At 37.7% G+C, this 21,728-nt stretch overlaps 1 protein-coding gene across 3 annotated transcripts in view; it reads left to right on the top strand.

Moving 5' to 3' along the window:
• Nucleotides 1-21,728, top strand: part of MYO1D (myosin ID) — a 326,596-nt gene that overhangs the window by 85,272 nt on the left and 219,596 nt on the right. For all 3 annotated transcript variants that reach the window (XM_072779460.1, XM_072779462.1, XM_072779463.1), the window contains exons 2-10: nt 3,263-3,471; nt 5,640-5,733; nt 7,867-8,032; nt 9,287-9,340; nt 10,768-10,863; nt 14,694-14,810; nt 16,315-16,518; nt 19,584-19,729; nt 19,808-19,922. In XM_072779460.1, the coding sequence (XP_072635561.1) occupies nt 3,263-3,471; nt 5,640-5,733; nt 7,867-8,032; nt 9,287-9,340; nt 10,768-10,863; nt 14,694-14,810; nt 16,315-16,518; nt 19,584-19,729; nt 19,808-19,922 (1,201 nt within the window). The remainder of the gene's footprint in view (nt 1-3,262; nt 3,472-5,639; nt 5,734-7,866; nt 8,033-9,286; nt 9,341-10,767; nt 10,864-14,693; nt 14,811-16,314; nt 16,519-19,583; nt 19,730-19,807; nt 19,923-21,728) is intronic.

Raw genomic sequence — 21,728 nt, 5'->3', positions numbered from 1 at the left:
TTTTAAAAATCAATCCCTTTTAAGCTACTTTAAGTATTTTGGAAGTTCTAAAGAAAAAAAATCTGAACAGAGACAAAATATCAGTGTTGGAGATGGCATATCAAGAATGGCTTCCTGGAAGAGCTGATGCTTATTATTAGGCTTTTGAAAAGCATGAGAATCTGCTGAGCAGATGGGGAAAGAGAGACTGGGTGGGGAGAGAGTATTCTAGGCAGAACAAACTCTATGGGCAAACCATGAACTGTACCAAACCTTGGGTATTCTAAGTAGCTCGTTAATGTAACAGCAGGAGTGACTGAGACTGAGAGAGAGGATAGGGAGGGGTTGATGGGTCCATGTGTAGTTAGGAGAGTCAAGTGAAGGGAGATGTGGAGGCCAGAGCACAAAAGGCCTCATGTGCTTTGCTCTAGACTTTGCATATATTACTGTTTAGATTCCTCATTGAAAGAGATGTGTTGTGTTCATCTTTGTCAGCACAGTACATGCCTCTATTAATCTTACCTATCATATGGTTACTATTTATTTGCACTGTTTCCCTGCTCTTTATTTAGTTTTTAATTCCCAGAGTCAGGCCCAGTGTCTGGCACATAGTAGATATTGAATAAGTATTTGAAGAATGCATTATAAAAGTTTGTCATAAAAGCTTTACATACAGAAGGCACAGAAATGCCTTCCTTGGTCTCTTGTAAGACCTCTTGTAAGAGGTGGCATCACCCTATTTGTCGTTGAGGATGATTACAGTAGTTCCCTGTGGAGGCATACCAAGCAGGTGACTATATTACCTTAGTGTTAACTTACCCTGAGCCTGTCCAAAGCAAACTGGAATCTTGGGTTGTTGTTAAAGTGTATACTAGCACCATCTAGCGGTGATTTTAAGCCTTAACCAAATTGAAAGTTTGGTCAGTGATCACCAAATTTAGTTTCAAGTAAGTTTCTAACATTTTGTAAATTACTGAAGCATTGCATCTAATACTATATTTTGTTGACCCTCTACCATTATCTTCACATTAATAGTTATGCATTCGTTGGTTTTATCACATATTTTAATTGTGTTTTATAAACATGATGCCTAGAAGTTTTGATAAGCAAAATATTCTATACAAAATAAAATGGGATTTCATAAGTAGGCAGACCTGGAGTCTTAGAGCAGCATTCTAACCTCAGAGGCTATTTTGCTATGTCTTAGTTCATAGAGTTCCTGTCTCATGAGGTGATTTCTTTTTCCTAATGTCCTTCTTTCTTTCTTTCTTTGTTTTTCCTGTTTGGACTGTGTTTCTAAAACTAAAGAATCACGTCCCTTTAATTCTTATCCTTGAAGACAGCTATTGAGCATGTCCTGCAAATATGCAGTTTATGCCAGAAAGGCTTGGGTAGTGAACCTTCACTTTTTATTATTTTTGTGGGTGTCTGGACATGAGTTATGTGGACATTTTGCTTGTGATTTGTCGTTCATTGATTAACGGCTGAGGCAGGGAATCAGATTATGATCATTGGATTTATTCCTCTTGTGTAGGGATTGCTGTGATTTAAGTAGCAATGTTGTTATAAAATAAAAGCATTCATTAAAAATATTTTTTACACAGAGCATAAAATTAATCCGCCCCCTTTTAAGTACTTAATGCCAAAGGGAGAGAGGAGGTATAATTACCTCCATTTTACAGATGAAGAATCTAAAACACATGGAGGTGAAGTAGCTTTCACAAGGTCTCACAGCTATCATATTTGCAATATGAGCATTTTGACCCAGATGTGGAGGTCTCTAGAGTCCATGATTTTAACCACCATATTAACTTTGTGTCCAACAATTAGGAATGATTCATTAGAAAACCACTGTAGAAAATGCACAGAAAACCTTAAAGTGATTGTTAATAGTTTTTATTTAAATGAACACTACTTAATAAAAATTTTGGCTTTAATTTATTATTGACATTATGGGCATCCATTTATTTCCAGCCCTATTACAGCCAACAGCCTTCATTCTGTTGTGAAGGTTTTACGTTCTTGCCTTGTACTCCCAAAGAATGAGTTCTTTCGCTGCTGCACTGGTTTTATGTAAGGGTGCTTAGAGGCACGGTCCCTGTCTGTGGATGAGCATTTTGCTCGTCTCAGCACTACCTTCATTCTTGGATGTGAACTCTCTGTCTACTTGTGCCTCTAGGCAGGTGGAATGTGTTGGCAACACTCATGTAGAAACATCCATTTGGGTGTTAGCCTGATCCAGGGATGCTTATATGTGTGACTTAATGTATAAATAGTCTATATGGGTTTTCTAAGTTTTACATTTAAATTTTTTCTTTGTAAATATAGACACATAATTTTGTGCAGTTGCAGTCATATCATATATGCTTGGTTTTTTTTTTTTTAATTCTTTTTTTCTTTGTTCCTGTGGCTTCCTTCCATCCACCCACATGGTCTTCCTCCTCATCACCCTGCTGCATGCATAAAAGGATACATAAAACATAACAAGAAGCCTTCCATATTTTTCCGTGCTTGTCTAATCATTTATCAGATATATCTATGCACAGTTATACATACAGATCATGTATGGGGCAGCATTCTAGTGTTTTATAGTAAAAAGGTGCAATCATATTTTAAGTACTTTTAAAAATACACATACCTCTAAACCAGCTATCACACAGAAATAAAAGCACTGATCTGTAAGACTATGTGCCAGCAGTATTTTCTACAGTATTATTCATAATAGCAGGAAGGAAGGGGGATGATTGAATAAAGAATGATCATCTACACCATGAAGTTTTAAAATAATGAATTTGATGTGTAACAGAAATATCTCCTCTACCATTCTCTCTATAACAAATTTTAGTGTTGTTACTCCTTTACTGACATTTTAGTGTGGTTTCAAGAAGAAGAAAAAAAGAAATGTATTTAGACAGTTTTCCTTAAAATTATAGATCTGGCTAAGTAGATCTTTAACTTTGTTTTAACTTTGATTTCTTTCCTTACCAGGGCTCTTAGTGTAGAGCCCCTTCTTATCCTTTTGTATTTGGAGATAGGGAATATGCAGCCTCCCTCAAAATAAGTTCTTCTTTCCTGGCTTTTAACTCCCTGGTCATTTCTACCAGCAGCATCTGAAGGGGTACAGCCTTAAGCATTGTCTCTATAATTAAATTCAGAATTAATGAAATGTCAGTTCAGAAACTGTTCCTGAGACACTTGGATCTTCTTGGAAATGAGACTCTTTGGAAAGACAGCATTTCTATATAACCACAGCTACTCTTCTGTTTCTTTCACTTTTATACAGATTTGAAAAAGGGCGCATCTACACATTCATTGGAGAAGTCGTTGTTTCTGTGAATCCTTATAAGGCATTGAACATCTATGGGAGAGACACAATTGAGCAATATAAAGGACGCGAGCTGTATGAGAGACCTCCTCACCTTTTTGCAATTGCTGATGCTGCTTACAAAGCTATGAAGAGGCGCTCAAAAGATACTTGTATTGTGATATCAGGTATTCAGAATGGATCCCCTGTACTTTCCAGGTCAAATGCATTTAACTAGTTATTAGGTACTCAAGATCCAAACTGTTGAATATATATTTTTTGAAGTGAGAAACATAAGCAATTTCATAGAAGAAAAAAATTGCAATAAAGACCAAATAATTTCTTATATATATATATATTTTATTTATTTATTCATGAGAAACAGAGAGAGAGAAGCAGAAACACAGGCAGAAGGAGAAGCCGTCTCCATGCAGGGAGCCCGACACAGAACTCAATCCTGGGTCCGGGGTCAGGCCCTGGGCTGAAGGCAGTGCTAAACCGCTGAGCCACCCGGGGCTGCCCCCAACCAAATCATTTCTGATCAATGTGTCATCTCAGTTCATTGACAAATCCATGTTACTTGTGAATGGACTTCTGGTCATGAAAGATTCTTCCCATCTCAATACATAAAAGTACTGGATAAAATGTAACAGATTATTTTAAATAATTGCAGAATGAAACCAAGAAAATGAAATCCTGAGATATGAAGAATGAAAAATGAACTCAAAGTCAGATAGGTGAATGGGAGTTAGTGTCATGGGACATATAGGCACAGGGACGAAATGGGTTGTCAGAGCTGGAGGCTCGAGCTTCAAAGCCTAAAGAGCAGGGGGAGACAGGTGATATAGACCCTATGTGCCGAAGAGCTGGAATTGACCTCTCTAAGGAAAGCGGAGCTCTTCCAGGAATCTCATGTAGTGAATTGAGGATGGGGAAAATATCTGCCTGCTGACCCAGGATGGCCTCTCCCAAACTGTGGGAGTTTATGTGGTGCTAATAATATCTCACCGTCAAAAAAAAAAAAAAAAGAAAAAAAAATATCTCACCGTCTACATTAGGGGCTTTATATTTGTAAAACTGCTTTTATGATCTCTATTCCACTTTGGTTATCAAAACAATTCTGAGTGGTAAGACAGTTGTATTTCTCCTTTATAGATGATAATATTAACAATCAGAGGAGTTAAATAACTTCGTATTGGAGAATTATATCCTAGGACTACATTATATTAAATTATGAAAGCGATATTACCTAATTATAAAAGGGAGGGGGTAAACAGTCCTTTAAGGATATAAAGTAAGAGCAAAAAAATCCCTTCCTTTGAATACCTTGTTACCCCCAAAACTCCAGCAGTAACAGCTGTGAATTTAGTGTTTATCCTTTTTATAAATTTTTTCTGGGTATAATACATATACATGCATATTAAATTATATTATAAACATGTAACTATATTACAGAATTATATTATAACTGCTATTATGTAACTTGTTTTCCCATTTAACAATATCAAGTGGACATCTCTTCATTAGCATACCTATAGAAATGGAGGATTCTCTGACAAATGTGTGGTATTCCATTAAATATTTGAATCATTTATCAGCTTGGTCTTCTACTGCCAGGCATATTATTTTCAGAGTTCCGCTGTAACACACAGTATAGTTTGTAGAAATACTCCTTAAGTTCTGTGAAAATTATGATTATTATTTGATCACATTAGTATTTTTAGTATTTCTATAGCATAAATTTCTACAAGTGGAGTTTAGGGTCAGAAAGCATACACATTTAAAAATTTGAGTAGCTCATTCTAAACTGACCTCTTCTCTCCATCTTATACCAGTTGTCATGCTTTTTCTGTGACAGCATGTCTGGAGCTTGCTGTTTTGTTTTGTTTTCACTAAAATTATTCTGACTTTAATTTTCTGAAGGAATTATTTCATCCTCCTTAAGATTAAAAGAAATTCTGCTATAGAACATAAAGGTATATGAATTTAGTAGTGGCCACTGTTTGAGTCACTAGCTGGTTTCTTTTCTGCCATGCTTAAAAGTCACTGCCAAGTACAAAGACTTTGGTCTAAGGAATTCATTTACCCCATTTTATCCCTTGATTTTTTTTTTTTTTTACTAAATCTTAACTTGTAATCTGTTTATTTTACTTCTATAATAGTTTTATTTTTTCCTCAACATTTTCAGATCTGTTAGAATCTATACTGTACCAAAACAGGAGGAAATAACTCAAAAAAACAATGAAATATAAAGAATTTTAAGTAAATAACATCAGAATTTGTAATTATTCTATTAAAAATTAGCTTACTATTAGTTTAAGTTACAGTGTTAAGCCTTGAACAATTTTTCCCATAGGGGAGAGTGGAGCTGGTAAAACTGAAGCCAGTAAGTACATCATGCAGTACATTGCAGCCATCACCAACCCCAGTCAGAGAGCAGAGGTGGAAAGGTAAGGGCAGTATAACCATGGGGAGACTTTATGATCAGAGCTTTGTTTTCTATACTTGACTGGGCCTTAACTCGGATATGTATTAAGCATTTGTTGATGATTAAATATTGCCTGTGTACTTTTATCTGTATCACCACATCTATTTCCCTGTTTGTTTTTTTTGTAGGTAAGTTATACTATTGTAAGCTTTACCTAAGTAGGAAACAAAGTCATGCTGAAACATGAAAGTTTTCCTGTTCCACCTTGTAACTGCTGCTTTCAGTGTTGCACATGCTTAGCTAAGATATTACAGTTGACTCGAGTAGATGTCATTGTTCAAGTTCTCACAGCATCCTTGCTCTTTGTCTGTCACACCTTTGTCTTTTTTGCGCTGTCTTCTGAGGAGTCCTGGAGGGAAAGGGGGCTCTGGGCAGAGCCCCCATGCCTTACCTGCATTGCACTGTTATAACCAGAACCCCGGATGTTAAAAGCTCTAAGAATGATTCATTTTCCTTTTTAAGTTTCACACCATGCCATGTTGCTGCTCAGTGTAAGATAAGGAAGAGGGCTACTGGGCACTGTCTGCAGGATCCAGCTTTTAGCACAGAGTGGCACATAGTATTTTCTTAATTTGTAAGGAATGAATGGATGAATTGTTCTGGGTTTTTTTGTTTTTGTTTTTGTTTTTGTTTTTTTTGTTTTTTTTAAAGAAAGTGATAAAGTAACATGACTTAACGTTCTTACATGGTGTGTACTTTTTGAGGGAAAAAAGGTTTCCAGAGTTGCTAGTGTAAAGCTCAATATTTGTTTCCTGAAGAATCACCCTCCACACACACAGCCTTCAGTTTATGAATAGAAAAAGTATGCTGGATTTGTATGAAAGAAGACTGTGTAGGCTAGGCTTACCCTAACTCAGCTTTCCTTATTTCTGCATAATTGGGCTGGTGGTCAAAGAGACATTTTTCTTGACTGTGACACATCCCCACTTCTGATTCTGACTTTGCAATCTCACATGACAAGGAAAAGAATATGAGTAAGTTACTAGTTTCCATAGAAGCACAGGAGAATAACCAGCTGAGAACTAACTACATTTTATTTCTAAACCCAGTTGGGTATAGTAGAGTAAGTGCTGTGTACATTGACTAGTGTTTCACAAGCATATCTTACTATATATAGTCTTAAAGATAGTTGCCTTTGTTTACCATAATCATGTAATCCCCTCTCCCCACATTTTAAAAGTATACTTTCATGTGGGAGGAGATAAGGTGGTGGGGTCACTTATAGTAGTAGTGGATCTGCTACACTAGCTTATTTCAGTGGCCAAAGTTACTTCTGCAGATATGCCCATACAAGAGAAGTTTTGTCAGGGAAATAAAAACAAAGACTTAAAGACAGCATGAAGTTAAAAAGTATCCATTGGGAGAGACTGCTCTATAGAAAGTTAGTAGCATTCATTAGATAAGGAATGAATTAAATAACTGGTAGAGAGGAGACTTCCTACAGCTTCAAACAAAATGAGCAATTTCTAAACCAATAAAGACCGTCTTTGTGATGTATAACTGAGTTCAATAAATTTCAGTATTTTAGGCTTTGTAAACAAGTACTTTTAAAAATTGTATTATTCTCTGTCAGCTTTTCTTTCTCTTCAGAACATATCTTTTTAAGATTTTTCTTTATGTAAATAAAACATGTTCACTTAAAAACTAAAGATTACAGCATTTTGTCCAAGGTCAGGTTACCCAGCATCCCATTCTACAGACTTCTATCCTGTCAACCTAAATCCCTATAGTGAAATGTACTAGCTCTTCCACATTTTTAAGCATTTACTAACATATGTGCCCGCACACATACACTCACATGTACACATGCACAGACATACAAAGATCATGCAACACATATTATTTTGCAGCTTAATTTCTTATTCACTAATATATTCTGGACCTCTTTCTCTGTCAATACATCCTATACCAGGAAGTTTTTATCCAACCTTATTAGTGGACGTTTAGGGTTTTTTTGTTTGTTTTAATATTGCAACCAATGCTGCAGTCAGCATCTTTGTGTAAATATTTGGATTTGCTTTAACAAAATCTAGTTTTCCTAAAAGTCCCAGCCTCTAGAGCTTTTTATAGTGACTTTCACTTCTCTGTGTTAAAGAGTGAAGAATATGTTGCTCAAGTCCAACTGTGTCTTGGAAGCTTTTGGAAATGCCAAAACTAACCGTAATGACAACTCGAGCAGATTTGGAAAATACATGGATATCAACTTTGATTTCAAGGGGGATCCTATTGGTGGACATATCAATAACTACTTATTGGAGAAGGTAAAACGTGCTTAATTTCTGAGGGTAGTGTTTTCAAGTGCTGAATTTTTTTTTAAACCTAGTCATGTTTATAGAATTTTTTAAATTACTTCAAAGTAGTTTTTATTTTTGTTTTCCCTCCCTTCCTGCTCCTCAATTAGTTTTCTAAGACAAGATATTCTACTTTTGTGTTCTTACACAAGCTCTTACAGTATCAGGTTGGAAAAAGTTTGGGCTTTGTAGATAAGGATTTAGGTGTGTACGTACATGGCAGGGGTGGGAATGGTATGTGAACATGTGCCAACCTCTGAGTAAGGTTTAACCAAAAATCAATCTAGGACTAATCCGTTCTCCTCTTTTGACACACTACCATTTCCCATGTTTTGCTGTTGTCCTTAATGCATCACAGTAGAGCTAGCACATCCATCCATTCCCTGAAATGACACTCTTTTCACAGAATCTTGCCTGTACAGCTCCTTTTAATTGAGATATAATGGACATTTAACATTGTGTACATTTAAGGCATACAACATACTGATTTAATATTTCCATGTATATTTAACTAACTTGAATCTCATTTTCTTCTAGTTTCTGTTCATGCCATCCTTTATGGCAGTGAAGCATAGCATAATGTATTTTTGTTTGTTAAATTGAAGTCAGTCTGTTAAGGAAATAAGTATTTTTACCAGTGTCAGTTACAAAAGGACTGGAAATGCCAGGTATTATCAGTCTTTTTCCAAAATGTTTTATGGCTTCACTTTATGTGCAGAGTCAGTCAAAAGGATCCCTTTGAATGAACATACATTGTGAAGCCTCTCACAGCAGGCTTTTGGGAGCCATCTAAGGCAGGCACCTCCATAGACTGATCTTGCTTAACTGATTTTAGTACAGGATATAAGGCATGGCTCTTTGAAATGCCAGCAGGCCCTGGGGAAGGGAATGTTGAGAATATTCCTCCCTAAACATTCCTTCCTGTTCTCCCACTTCCAATCCTCTTCCCCCTAAAAATTCCATCTTTAGTCTCCAGGTTTAAAAAAAAAAATAGCTTCATTTCGGAAAGTTTAGGGAATTCCATTTTAAGCAGCAAAAAGAAATTTAAAATTGTGCAGAAACCCCACAGAAAAATCCCAGTTTTAGGTGGATAATCCATGCAATCTTTAGGACATTTAAATGCACTGTTGATACACAATTTCCTGATAACTTGGCTTCCACTTTGTTTTCAGGCTGCATTCTCAGATTAATGATTTAATGTGTTTTTTGTTTTTTGTTTTTTAGTCTCGAGTGATTGTGCAACAACCAGGAGAAAGAAGCTTTCATTCTTTTTATCAGGTTAGTATCTGTTGCTGTGCAGGTAATCAATAATTTGCCCAGCAGGAATTAATATTTTATGTTAGGACTCTCCCCTGTCCTGTGCCTCCCTTACCTCCATTGGCCCAGGACACTTTACACATGGGTAAAAAAGTAGCCCATGTGCTACTTCAGAGACTTGATAAGCATGATTATTATAAAGAGCTAGCAGGTGGTTAATCCACCAGATGACTGACTACCTTAGTTGAGCATTACCTACGTTTCTTTGCAATGTAGAGAACAGTTTAATATCTATGAAACTTTTGAAATGGTAAATCTGAATATGTTAAATTAATTGTGTTTTATTTTGAATTGAAGCTGTTCAATTTGAGAGACTGGAGATAGGAATACAGCTTCAGTTTATTTTGCATGTGGAGGCTTAAAGCAATTATGAATTCAAGGGAGAATTGTCTTCTTTATCCCATCAAAGCTATGATTGCTGAGAAAGAAACTTGATGCCTATTTTGAAAATGCTTTTAGGGTGAAGGCAAAATCTTCAAGTAGCCCTTCTGTTAACAAGTCTTTATGATCAGAGAACAAGTATGATACATAATTATAATTTTTAAAGCCCAAAGTAGCATAAACTAGTGCTAAGAAATAAAGTGGGTGATCAAATCAAACAGTCTGTTTGGAATTTTTAAAAAGTATAACTGTAAATCAGTAAGATTGATTTCCATGTGGAAACCGTCTCTGCAGGTGATAGAGCAGTGATAGCATAAGCTGAACACAGTTCAACTGAATTCATTTTTTTCCTGGGTAGTGGTTTAATAAACAGTGCTCATTTGTAAATATACATATTCTGGTATATTTAGTTTAAAAGATAACTTTTGAAAATCTGATAATTACATCTTTTAAGTAAAACAAAGCATACAGTTTAATGTAGAGAATTTAAATGTAGTACCTTCCAAAGGTATGTTCTATATACAAGGGCTACTCACATTGTATTTGTTGACAATTCACCATGTTTTCATTAAGCTATTTTTCTACCAAATATAGAAGAGTTCTTTTCATTTCCAGAACCCATAAGTTCTCCCCAGTGCTTTTCCCACTTGGATGAAAGTGTTAAAATTTGTCTTTGTTCAGCCCTGCAGTCATGGTTATCCAGTGGTGCTCCTTTCCTGAGATACAGAGATTGACAGGGAAAGGCAATTTGTTTCCAGTGTGATTCAGCATATGACCATCTGCTATTACCTCTTACTTCCTTGGCAATACTGCCTTTTTCTGAACTCTGAAACAAAACTCTATCTTGTCTGGATAATGAGGTCACTAAGCAAGTGACCACCCACAATGCAGAGGCTTCTGTTTAACAAATGACCATAGTAAAAGCAAGATTACCATTGTAAGAATATTTGACGTATTTGGCTAAGTGTGTATTTTGCCAATTTATTTCTAATTAAGTATTTTTTCAGCTACTTCAAGGAGGTTCAGAGCAGATGCTACGCTCTCTACATCTCCAGAAATCCTTGTCATCCTACAACTATATCCACGTAGGCGCTCAGTTAAAGGTAAGGGCTTCCTCTCCAAGATATAGAATCAGACAGAAAAATCAGAGGGGACATTAAGGTCCAGCCTGCTGCCTTTAAGCAAATGAGTGACTTTTCCTCTATTCCAGCTTTTAAATTCTCAATTTAGAATTTAGAATTCTAAATTCTCCACTACAGAGACTCCACTACATTATTGGTCAACAACTTTATTTAATAACCATTTCTGTATTCATCACAATCTGACGGGAAAGAAGTTTCTCTCTTGTGACCTTGTGTTTTCTTCAAATTTTTAATTCTGTTCCTTTTAACACTATAAAAATATTGATGTGACTAGGAAATCCACCTCAAAAGAAGATACCATATGATTTGGCCATAGGCAAGTTGGGAAAACAGAAGGATCTTTAAAAGCACCCTGATTGGAAATGAGTATCAAAGATCTCCATTCACTGTTTTTTCAAGTATTGATTTTGACATATCCTAGAAATAGTTTTGTGACCCCTGGAGAATTTCTATTCAATTTCTATTCAGAACATTTTCCATTTTTTTCCCTTCACATGCATGTGGGCGTTTTGCACTCATATATGTAGATGCTTTCCTGCTCTTTTATTTCTAATTAGTTTTCTGCTAGTCACTTTACAGCTAATCCTAATAATATAGTAGTCTGTTCATGGTAGGCTATAAAATGGTAATTACAATATTATCCTACTTTATCAGGGGAAAGGTATATAAATACATAAAATAAGATATGGAGGGAAATAGACCAAGATTTTAATTACTGATTCTGGATGGATGAGATTACAGGTACTTGTGTTCTTGTACTTTTACATATTTTTAAATTTCTTCTGTAATAAAAAAAAAATGCATTGCTTTTGTAGTCGGGGAAAAAAAGGAATTTGCAAAAGGAAAGAAAGGAAAAGATCTCAGATGTGTGAGGAATTTTCTTTTTTTTATTTCTATTATTTGTCTGAAGTGAATTATACCTGCATTACTAATTAACTGTATTTTTATTGTTGTGCATGGAAATAAGTGATATTTAGGCTTTCCAATTAATTTTCCATTGTTTGACATTCAAATTGCATGGTTTCTTTGTTTCATTTTGTTTTGTTTTGCTTTTACAATCATCTCAGAGCAGGATGTTTGGGTGAAAATTAATTTGAAAACAAGACAATAGAGAGCAACATTCAAGCTTTCTGGGAGTAGGCCAGTGGCACCCAGAGATGTGTAGAAGGGATTGTAAAACCAGCAGTTGAAAAGCTAGGACGAGAAATGTTCCTCTTTAATCAAATTGTCTTACTGCCCAAATTACTTTTGGTCCAATCATATGCCCCCACAGAAAGCAAGTATTAAATTAATATTTAGCCTTTGCTCAAAGCTAAATGTAGCTTGAGTTCTCTTTCATCCAGTTCCTATTTCTTTCTCCTTGCCTCCTTTTTTTTCCTAACAAAAATGAAGACATAATCTGTGATCATAGTCAAAACCTAAAATAAAGATGTACCAGAAGGAAACAAAAATATACTAAAGCTTACCATCCAGAGATAATTATTGATAATGGCATACATATATGTATATATATATCGTTTTTTCTTAAGATTTTATTTTTAAGTAATCTCTATACCCAGTGTGGGGCTCAGACTCACGAACCTGAGATCAAGAGCCCTGTGCTTCTCCAGTTGAGCCAGCCAGGTGCCCCTATATATATTTATGTTTATAAGTGGAATCGTGCAATAAACTCTGATTAAATAAATTTGCTTTAAGTAAATGAGAATATAATTATTAATATCTTCCCATTAACAAATATGTTAATAGGATAGATTTTAATAACCATAAAGTATTAACTCTGTATCACAATTTTACTTAACTACCGTAAAAATATAGGAACAAGGTACAATTAGTATACTTTGGGTTGAAGGGAAGATAGAACTAAACTCTGGGACAGCTCCAAAGTTGGTAAATTTAAATTTAATGCTGTCACAATGTTGGTAGAGACCCAAATGTTGTCTGTTTCTCCAACTTAAGATGCTCCCATCCTCACTGGATTTCACTTGTGTGCTTGGGCTGATTTTCCTCATGGTCCCAAAGTGGCAGTAGCAGTTCCAGGAGTCATAGGCAGAGGGAATGTTCTTGGCTTATGTCCCTTTTCAGCTAGGGAAACCTCATGTCTTCTTGACCAGAATAGCATCCCGTGCCCATGGCTGATCAGTCACTTGGTGAGAGGAATAAGATCACCATGATAAGTCTATACCCATGAAGCTTTATGTCCCAAGACTGTGGGAGGCCAGTCCTGAAGGAGCTGGAGAGGGGTGAACAAATCAAGGTTCTAGCAGCCAACAGTACCCCACAGGAGGACGGTTAGACTTTGTCTAGTTTCTATGCAATTTCGGCACAGTTATAGCTTATTATAATAGTTCTATCCGATACTTGTCTAGTGCTTTTCATGCACTGGGAACTAGGGAAGTGCTTTACATAATTCTCATTCAATTCTCACAACAACCCTGTATTATTATTATGCCCATTTTATCCATGAGGAAACCGAGACTCCATGCGGTGTTAAGTATTTTGTCCAAGGTCAAAGAACCAGGTCGGTGGAGGATCTGGCCTTACCATGTCCTGGATACTGGAGGCATGTACTCATCTGGCACAGAGAACCCCTTCCCACGCCCCTCCTCAAAAGATAAATATCAGGCCAGATCCTCTGTGCGCCTCCCCCCCCCACCACCGAGGGAAAATTCACAGAAGTAAAGATCAGTCAGGCCCTCTGGAACTGCTGCTTTGGGAAAACTTTTTTGAGATAGGCCATTACCATTGCTTCACTGTGAATTTCTCTTGACACGTTTATATTTCCAACCTGATGACTATAGCTCCTCAAGGCTGGCAATTTATCTTTGAACCCCTGTCTTATTCCAGTTGGGCTGCTACAACAATAATACCGTAAATCGAGTGGCTTATATACAGTAAATGTTTATTTTCCACTGTTCTAGAGGCTGGGGAATCAGAGATTAAGGCATTTACAGATTTGGTAGGGACCTGCTTCCTGGTTTATAGATGGAGCCTTCTCTGTGTCCTTACAAGGCAGAAGGGATGAGGAATCTCTAGGGTCTCTTACAAGGGCACTAATCCCATTTATTGAGGCCTACACCCTAATGACCTGATAACCTCCCAAAGGCCCTGCCTCCTAATGCCATCACTTTGGGAGGAGGTGGGTTATCAGGATTTCAACATAAGAATTTTGCGGGGGATACAAACTTTCAATCTATAGCAACCCTCTCAAACCAGTTAGAAGATCTGGTACACTGAATATTTGTGAATAAGTGGTTGTGGTCCCAAAATATCTAATAGCTTGCTGAAAGATTGAGGCAACCTACTTTGCTTTGGGCGGCCTGCTTTCCTCACCTGTGAAGTAAAAAGCCTGACTATCCAAGAGAGGGAGTATTATTCCCAGACTCTATTAGACTATTTGTGGAACAAAAAAGCCACAAGCAACATAGGCGTGTGTTGTGGAGTCTTCCATGATTGGTATTTCCATTTGTGATTCCACATCCCATGTTTTCTTCATTCATCACAGAGTGGTAGTTAGTGTTTGTGAGGCAGCTCAGGACTTGCTCCCTCACAGAAGGTTCCAGAAAAGTATGTCATGCCTATTTTGTGTGATGGTGGCTCTCACCCACAAGTGGACATTTTGTGTGCTGAGTGATGTTTCTATCCCTGAAATAGTTTTGATTTTCTCTGGGTACTCAGTGATTTACTACCAAAGCATCAAGACCCTGACTAAACTTGAATGTAGTCTCATAATTTTAAGGTTTTAATGCTCACATGAAATGTTCGTGACTTAAGTTTTCCATTTTCATTCCCAGTCTTCTATCAATGATGCTGCAGAATTCAAAGTAGTAGCTGATGCCATGAAAGTAATTGGCTTCAAACCTGAGGAGACTCAAACAGTGTATAAGATTCTGGCAGCTATTCTTCACTTGGTGAGTAGGGACACCTTTCAGAATATATTGCTTCCCTGTGGTGACAGGATGCTCTTTCAGAAGATTTTGCGTTTTCCCTGTAGATTTAAAAACTAATTTATATAAGGAAAATTTCTCTTACATTTTGAAGCAATTACTATACCTGTGGTTCTCTCCGTCATTTTAGAATGTTATGAGAGATTTTCGAAGCCACTATAGGTTTTGAAACTTACCTTTGGTTAATTGTCTTACTGGTGTGTCAGATTTTGAACTGTTTAAACCTGAGGGTAAAAGAATTCAGTAATGATATGACTACCAATAGTATAAGCTAAAATCTTTTGAACTGAATAAATTTCCAATAGCACTTGAAACATAGAATCATAAATTATCAGAACTAGAATTTTGATCATTTCATTTTTCAGGTTGGGAAATGATCCCTAAAGGGGTGGCACGATTGGCTTGAAGGCAGAACCAGTTCATGGTGGCCAACACAGTCGACCAAGGTTGGCGAATCATGGTCCAATCATGTTCTGCTATACCACAGCAAACTCAGACAAGTGAAGGGCCATGTGTCAGATTTCTGTTATTCCTTTTTCTATAATTATAGATGTTGAAAATATAATGAACATGTAACCTTAGAAAAAGTGAATGACAACATGAATTTAAATCTGGAATAAAAATAACCTTTCACTTTAATGTGGCAAGATTTAACTCTTAATGAAAATAAAGTACAACAATATCCTTCAGAATCCAAACAGGAATTTTATTTTTAAGTTGACATCATGACTGTAGAACTTACCTGGACCAGTAAACATGTAAGAAGATCAAATAAAATGTACTAAAGAAGAGTAGTAGGGCAGGGGGAAAAGAGAAGAGGATAGTGATGAACAAGTATATCATCAGATTCATCAACGGAGTGGTTGATGTGCTGGACAGTTGGTAGATGGTTAATAAGTATTTATTGCTTATTGAATAAGTAAAATATAGATAGACTCGGAAGCTTGGGGAAATTTAATAGATAATAAAGGTGACATTTCAAATCAGGAGGAAAAACTCAACCGTTCAGTAAATGGTGTTAGAACGACTAACTAACCATCTGAAACAGTTAGATTCTTTGCACCACTTAGTAATATAAATCCTAAGTGAGTTAAAAGCTTTAATGTAAAGGGAAAAGCTGTGTATTAGAAGAAAATATTAAATATTTGCAAAATCTTTGGAGTGGGAATGGTCTAAGTATGACACCAAAGTAAGAAAAACCCTAAGCAAAAGATTCATAGATTTGACTACATAAAAATGTAAAACTTCTATTCATCAGAATACTGAAAATTAAGTGCAAGATGGGTGTCTGGAGAAGAGGAAAGATGGATAAAGTGCTAGGTTCTTACATATACGTAATGTATTTAGAAAAATCAGTGCTATAAACAAGGTCACTTTGAATTTTATCTGTAATTGGCAAATATATCCATGATGTAATGTTTCAGAATCTTGCTGGAAATGGCATCTTCTTTTTTTCACTTTGGTATAGGGAAATTTAAAATTCATGGTGGATGGTGACACGCCTCTCATTGAAAATGGCAAGGTTGTATCTATCATAGCAGAATTGCTCTCCACCAAAACAGACATGGTTGAGAAAGCCCTTCTCTACCGAACAGTGGCCACAGGTCGCGACATCATTGACAAGCAGCACACGGAGCAAGAAGCCAGCTATGGCAGGGATGCCTTTGCTAAGGTGAGATTTTTAACTGATGTCTCGGCCTGGTGATGCAGTTATAGTGCACTTCTGTGAGGATGTACCCAGATGTTCCAAGAAAGTGGGTTCAGGCTTTTAGAGACCATAATGATGCTTTTGGACCAGTGCAGTCTCAATAAAATGCCCTGACTGTGAACATCACTCTCAGGAAATGTTCTGAGGTAACTGAATCCTACTGACTGGGAGGCTCGTGATGCCTGCCCAGGCCCTCTCATTGCCCTCTGTGTTGCTTTGCTCACCGGTGTTTGATGAAGATCGCCTCAGGTCACCTGATGGAGTTCTCATCCCTTGGGTTTCACGTCTATGTGGTGGTGGTGCCATGATTTATTAACCATCCTCCTCTTAAATCATTCACCTTGTTTCCTTTTTCTGCCACGACAAATAATGCTGCCATATCTGTGTGCATGTGTCCCTATACACTAGCGCTTTTGTTCCCAGTGGACAGACTCCCAGGAATGAGCTTACACACTGATTTTAAACTTTACATTTACTGACTTTATGGATGTACACTAATACTTTACTTTCATTTTCATTGCTAGTATATTTGAGCATCTTTCTGGATTTTTGTAAGGTATTTAAATCCATTCTCAGAATCTCCTGGTGTGTCCTTTTTACATCTTCTTCAGGGCTACTATTGTTTTTTGCCCATTTTGAAGAGCCCGTAACTTTAACCCTTTGTCTATATTATCTGCATAGCAAATGTTTTATGTTACCAAGCTCACATTTCCTTGTTTTTCTTTTTTCCTGGTTGATTAGATTGCCACATATTCCATTCTTAACTCTTATGAGTTGCAGGCTTGGTTTCTAGTCTCGAGAGGAATTTGGGTTTACTTGGTTTCTAGTCTCGAGAGGAATTTGGGTTTATCCAAGTGCAACAGAGTGTGGAGGACTCTAAGCAGAGGCAATGACAAGCAAGCCTGCATTTGTAAAGAAATCGCTCTGGCTTCAGTATGGAGAATCTTCTGTGGGTGGGGATGGAAGCAGGGAGACCATTACAGGGATGTGTCAGTATACAGGAGAGAGATGATGGCAGGTAGCACAGATATGGGGAAAAGAGGATGATTTGAGATGGGCTGTATTCAGGATATAAAATCCACATCCCTGTTTGGAGAACGATAAAATCAAGGCTCACTCCTAGCATGGTCTGGCTCCAGCCTACATCTCCTGCCTCATTCTACATCATGCCTCAGCCTCCTTCCTTAATTCCAGCACATTAGTGTTCTCTTGGGCCTTGCAGTGTGTCTTTATCCCTTTCTCCTTCCAGCCACAGGACCTCTGCACATGAGGTCCTATCACCTTTGCTTAGATCCTTTGCTTAGATCCTTTCTCTCCCCCGCTTGCCTCGGCAACTCTTACTCATCCTTCAGACCTCAGCCCACAAAGGCCAGTCTTCACTGGCCTCTGTGAACCCTGAACAGGTTAAATTATCCTCAGATGCTACACACCTCACCTTCAAAGAAAGAGAGAGAGAAGGTATGGGTGCGGGTGTGTGTGTGGGTGTGGTTTTCCTTCATCTTACTCCCTGTGCTCCTTGGAGACTGAGACAGTGTTTATGTTTCCTTTAGTACTGTATCTCCAATAACCCATATAGAGTAAGTACTCAGCTAATATTTGTTGAATGAATAAATTTCTACAGTTCTAGTGTCATGTTCATGGTTAGAAGTAGGGTAGGAACAGTCTTTAGAGGTGGGAAGACCAAGAGTCCTGAGAGCACACATGGTTGAGATAGCTGCCAGGCCCCTGGGATTGTCGTTAGGTCAGCTGTTAAGCACATGAGTCTGGCATTCAGAGGAGAGGTCTGTGTGGGAGCAATAGGTTCAAGAGTTGCGACAGTTTAACATTGAATGAGATGACTCGAGGTGTTAAAGAGTGAAGAGAGGAGGACCAGAGGAACTCCACCTTTTAGAGGTCAGGTAGAGGAGATCAGAGATCACTCAGAAGGAGCAGCCAGTGAAATAGGAGGAAAATTAAGGAGATGTGCTGTCACAAATCCCAGAGAGGAGAATGTTCAAGAAGAGAGTGGGAGAGCAGCCCAGGTGGCTCAGTGGTTTAGCGCCGCCTTCGGCCCAGGGCCTGATCCTGGAATCCCGGGATCGAGTCCCACGTCGGGCTCCCTGCATGGAGCCTGCTTCTCCCTCTGCCTTTGTCTCTGCCTCTCTCTCTCTCTCTCTCTCATGAATAAATAAATAAAATCTTAAAAAAAAAAAAAAAGAGAGAGAGTGGGAAACTAGGTGGAGTGACACCAAGTGTCTGAATAAGGTATCCACACAGAGGCCCAAGGAAGTGTCTACACTGAGGTGCTTGGGGTCTTTGATGAGCCATTTCAGTGGAGCAGTGGGAGGTAAGCCAAGATTGACTGGATGGAAGAGTAAAAAGGAGGCAAAGAACAGAGGCAGTGAGTGTGGATAAGTGCAGGTGGAGAGGGAGGTGGCTGGAGGGAGCTGCTAACCATGCACATGCTAAAGACGCACTATGGAGAACACTTGTATCAGGACATGAGTACATGTGAGCACGTGGTGCCTTTGTCCACATGTATCTTGCTGTAAGCATCCTTGGACATTGGATATGCATTTGATTCTCTAGGAACTTCAAACTGCAATCTTTGGCTCAGATCTTTATGTAGCACTATAAATCAATATTTGTATTTTTAGACTCCATAGAGCTTTCCTGGAAGATAGATATTAACTCATTGGTTCCCTACTTTTTAATATTTGATGAAATTCATAATAAAGTAAGCAACTTCTGTGAAGGAGTAGGCAAATTATTGATATAGCTGGGCACAGAGACATACACATATCTAGGGTATCCCTAGTATCCCAACCAATAATAAGCTTTAAAAAATCCAAACCATTTACATTAGTATTACCTACATCATGTAGTTTTCTTTAACAGATGATCTGCATTTCTAATTTTTCTGCTTAGAGTGGCAATCACTATGTTAAATGGTAAGGAGAAAGTGGATAAGAATTTAAAACTTATCACAGATCTAAACAGAAGACACAGTCTCAAATGGGGAAGAATGAACAATGTTGTTCTCCTCACAGGCAATATATGAACGCCTTTTTTGTTGGATTGTTACTCGCATCAATGATATTATCGAGGTCAAGAACTATGATACCACCATCCATGGGAAAAACACTGTTATCGGTGTCTTGGATATCTATGGCTTTGAAATCTTTGACAATAACAGGTAAACTGGATAAGAGGCTTAAAACTCTATTGTTGATTTTTTTGTTTCTTTGAACATAATTGATTCCTTTTCTTGCAGCTTTGAACAGTTCTGCATCAACTACTGCAATGAGAAACTGCAGCAGCTGTTCATTCAGCTGGTTCTGAAGCAAGAACAAGAGGAGTACCAGCGGGAGGGCATCCCCTGGAAGCACGTGAGTGGTCTCCTCGGGGAAAATAGCTTCCTGGGTTTCATATAGTATTGCAGATGTCAAATCTTAGCATTTTAGGGGCATCGTTTTAATCTCCCTGAGTACACGAAACATCTCAACGTTAGCTTTCCTTTTGGGGATATGGAATTACAAGTCATTTTCAGGGTCGGCAAGTGGGATTTCTCTCATGTGATGGACTGCCTTGTTGGTGTCCAGAAATGCTGAATTCCAACCTTCGCACTTTATGGCTGATGCTGCGTGGGATCTCTAGCTCTCATCTGTCTAGTAGTTTAGCGCCATTTAAAGGTTACTTGGAATAGCAACTTTGCCTTAAATGGACTTGGCTTTGCTTCCAAATTGAGTTTATTCTCTTCCTGTCCTTTTTTTCCTCTTATTTCTCCTTTTTTCCCCAACTCTACTTTGCAATTTAAATGGCATTGTTATTCTCTTCAGTTACTGTGGTTTATATTCTCTGAAACCCAGGCATGAACCCCCAGCATTAATGTTTACTTCTGTTTGCTGTCCCTCATGTCACACCTGCTCATGGCCCTCGTATCACCTGCTCATGGCCCTGTGTCAACACTGACAGTTGTCATAGTCAAACATCTGGCAAGGCAGGGCTGAAAGTGGTACTGCCCTGGGGCATAAGCCCCAGATACCACCGCTGAAAAGCATGACTTGGGTTGGTGCTCTTGTTCCTTACCATTGAGACCTCCTGTGTGTGACAGGATGAGACCCCGTAAAGTTTTCTGTTAAATTTATATTTTTAAGCAATTTTGAGAACGGACTTGAGAAATGTATAACTTCTGAGTTTCCATACATTTCTGAGGGTATAGAACTGTGTTTCTCCTCTTGCTGAATAGAACAGACAGTAAAGTTAGTGTCTTTTAATATGCATTGCAATAGTAAAAAGCTATTTGGTATGCTGTATGTAAATTCCTTTTATGTCTCCCCACCTTCCTACTTTCTATCTCCTCTCATTCAGAAAGGGAGACAGTGGTACAACTGTCCTGCCTCAAATTGCATTTTTGCCTTCCAGCATGTGTTAAACGTCAGAATACCTTAAAAATTTTTTGTTCAAGTATATTAGTGTAAATTTTACTGTTTTACAGATAAACCAAAAGGTGTATTATAACTTTGTAATAGAATTACCTATAATTTTGATTTTTGCCGTAAACTCTCATAGCACATTTAAGGTGTAATTCAATTAAGTGTTTTTCCTTTTTTTAAGATTTTATTTATTCATGAGAGACATAGAGAGAGAGGCAGAGACATAGGCAAAGGGAGAAGCAGGCTTCCCTGTGGGTGAGACTGATGCAGGACTCCATCCCAGGATCCTGGGGTCACGACCTGAGCCAAAGGCAGACGCTCAACTACTGAGCCAGCCAAGCATCTCTCAATTAAGTTTAGATGCAGCCTTCGTAGAATGGACCTGTTGTACAATTTAACACACAATTAAAACTGACACTTAGATTTTTATAGCAAATGTAATCATAAAACTTGTTACTCAGATGTGATTCAGAGATACTGGTCAAAAATATCCTTTAGTATTCAAGATATCAAATTCCACAGGCATAGCTGATAAAGGAGGAAAGTCAACAACCACAGTAGGCTATTCTGAAAAAGGAGCAACAGCCCTAAAATGCAAAAATCCTTAGCAAAATAAACCAAGAAATAAATGTCCTAGAGGGAACAAAAGGCTAGGTCCAAGGTAATTGTTACTATACTGACTACATTGCCAGGTTCCCCCAAATTAGAATCTCTGTTCTGGGCAATTATTTCCTCAACTTCTGAACATAGTGATTGATT

Source organism: Canis lupus, chromosome 16 (genome assembly GCF_048164855.1).
Source record: "Canis lupus baileyi chromosome 16, mCanLup2.hap1, whole genome shotgun sequence".
NCBI classification, from domain to species: Eukaryota; Metazoa; Chordata; class Mammalia; order Carnivora; family Canidae; genus Canis; species Canis lupus.
The sequence above is the reverse complement of the archived record's forward strand: the minus strand, read 5'-3'. Positions and strand labels throughout refer to the sequence as shown.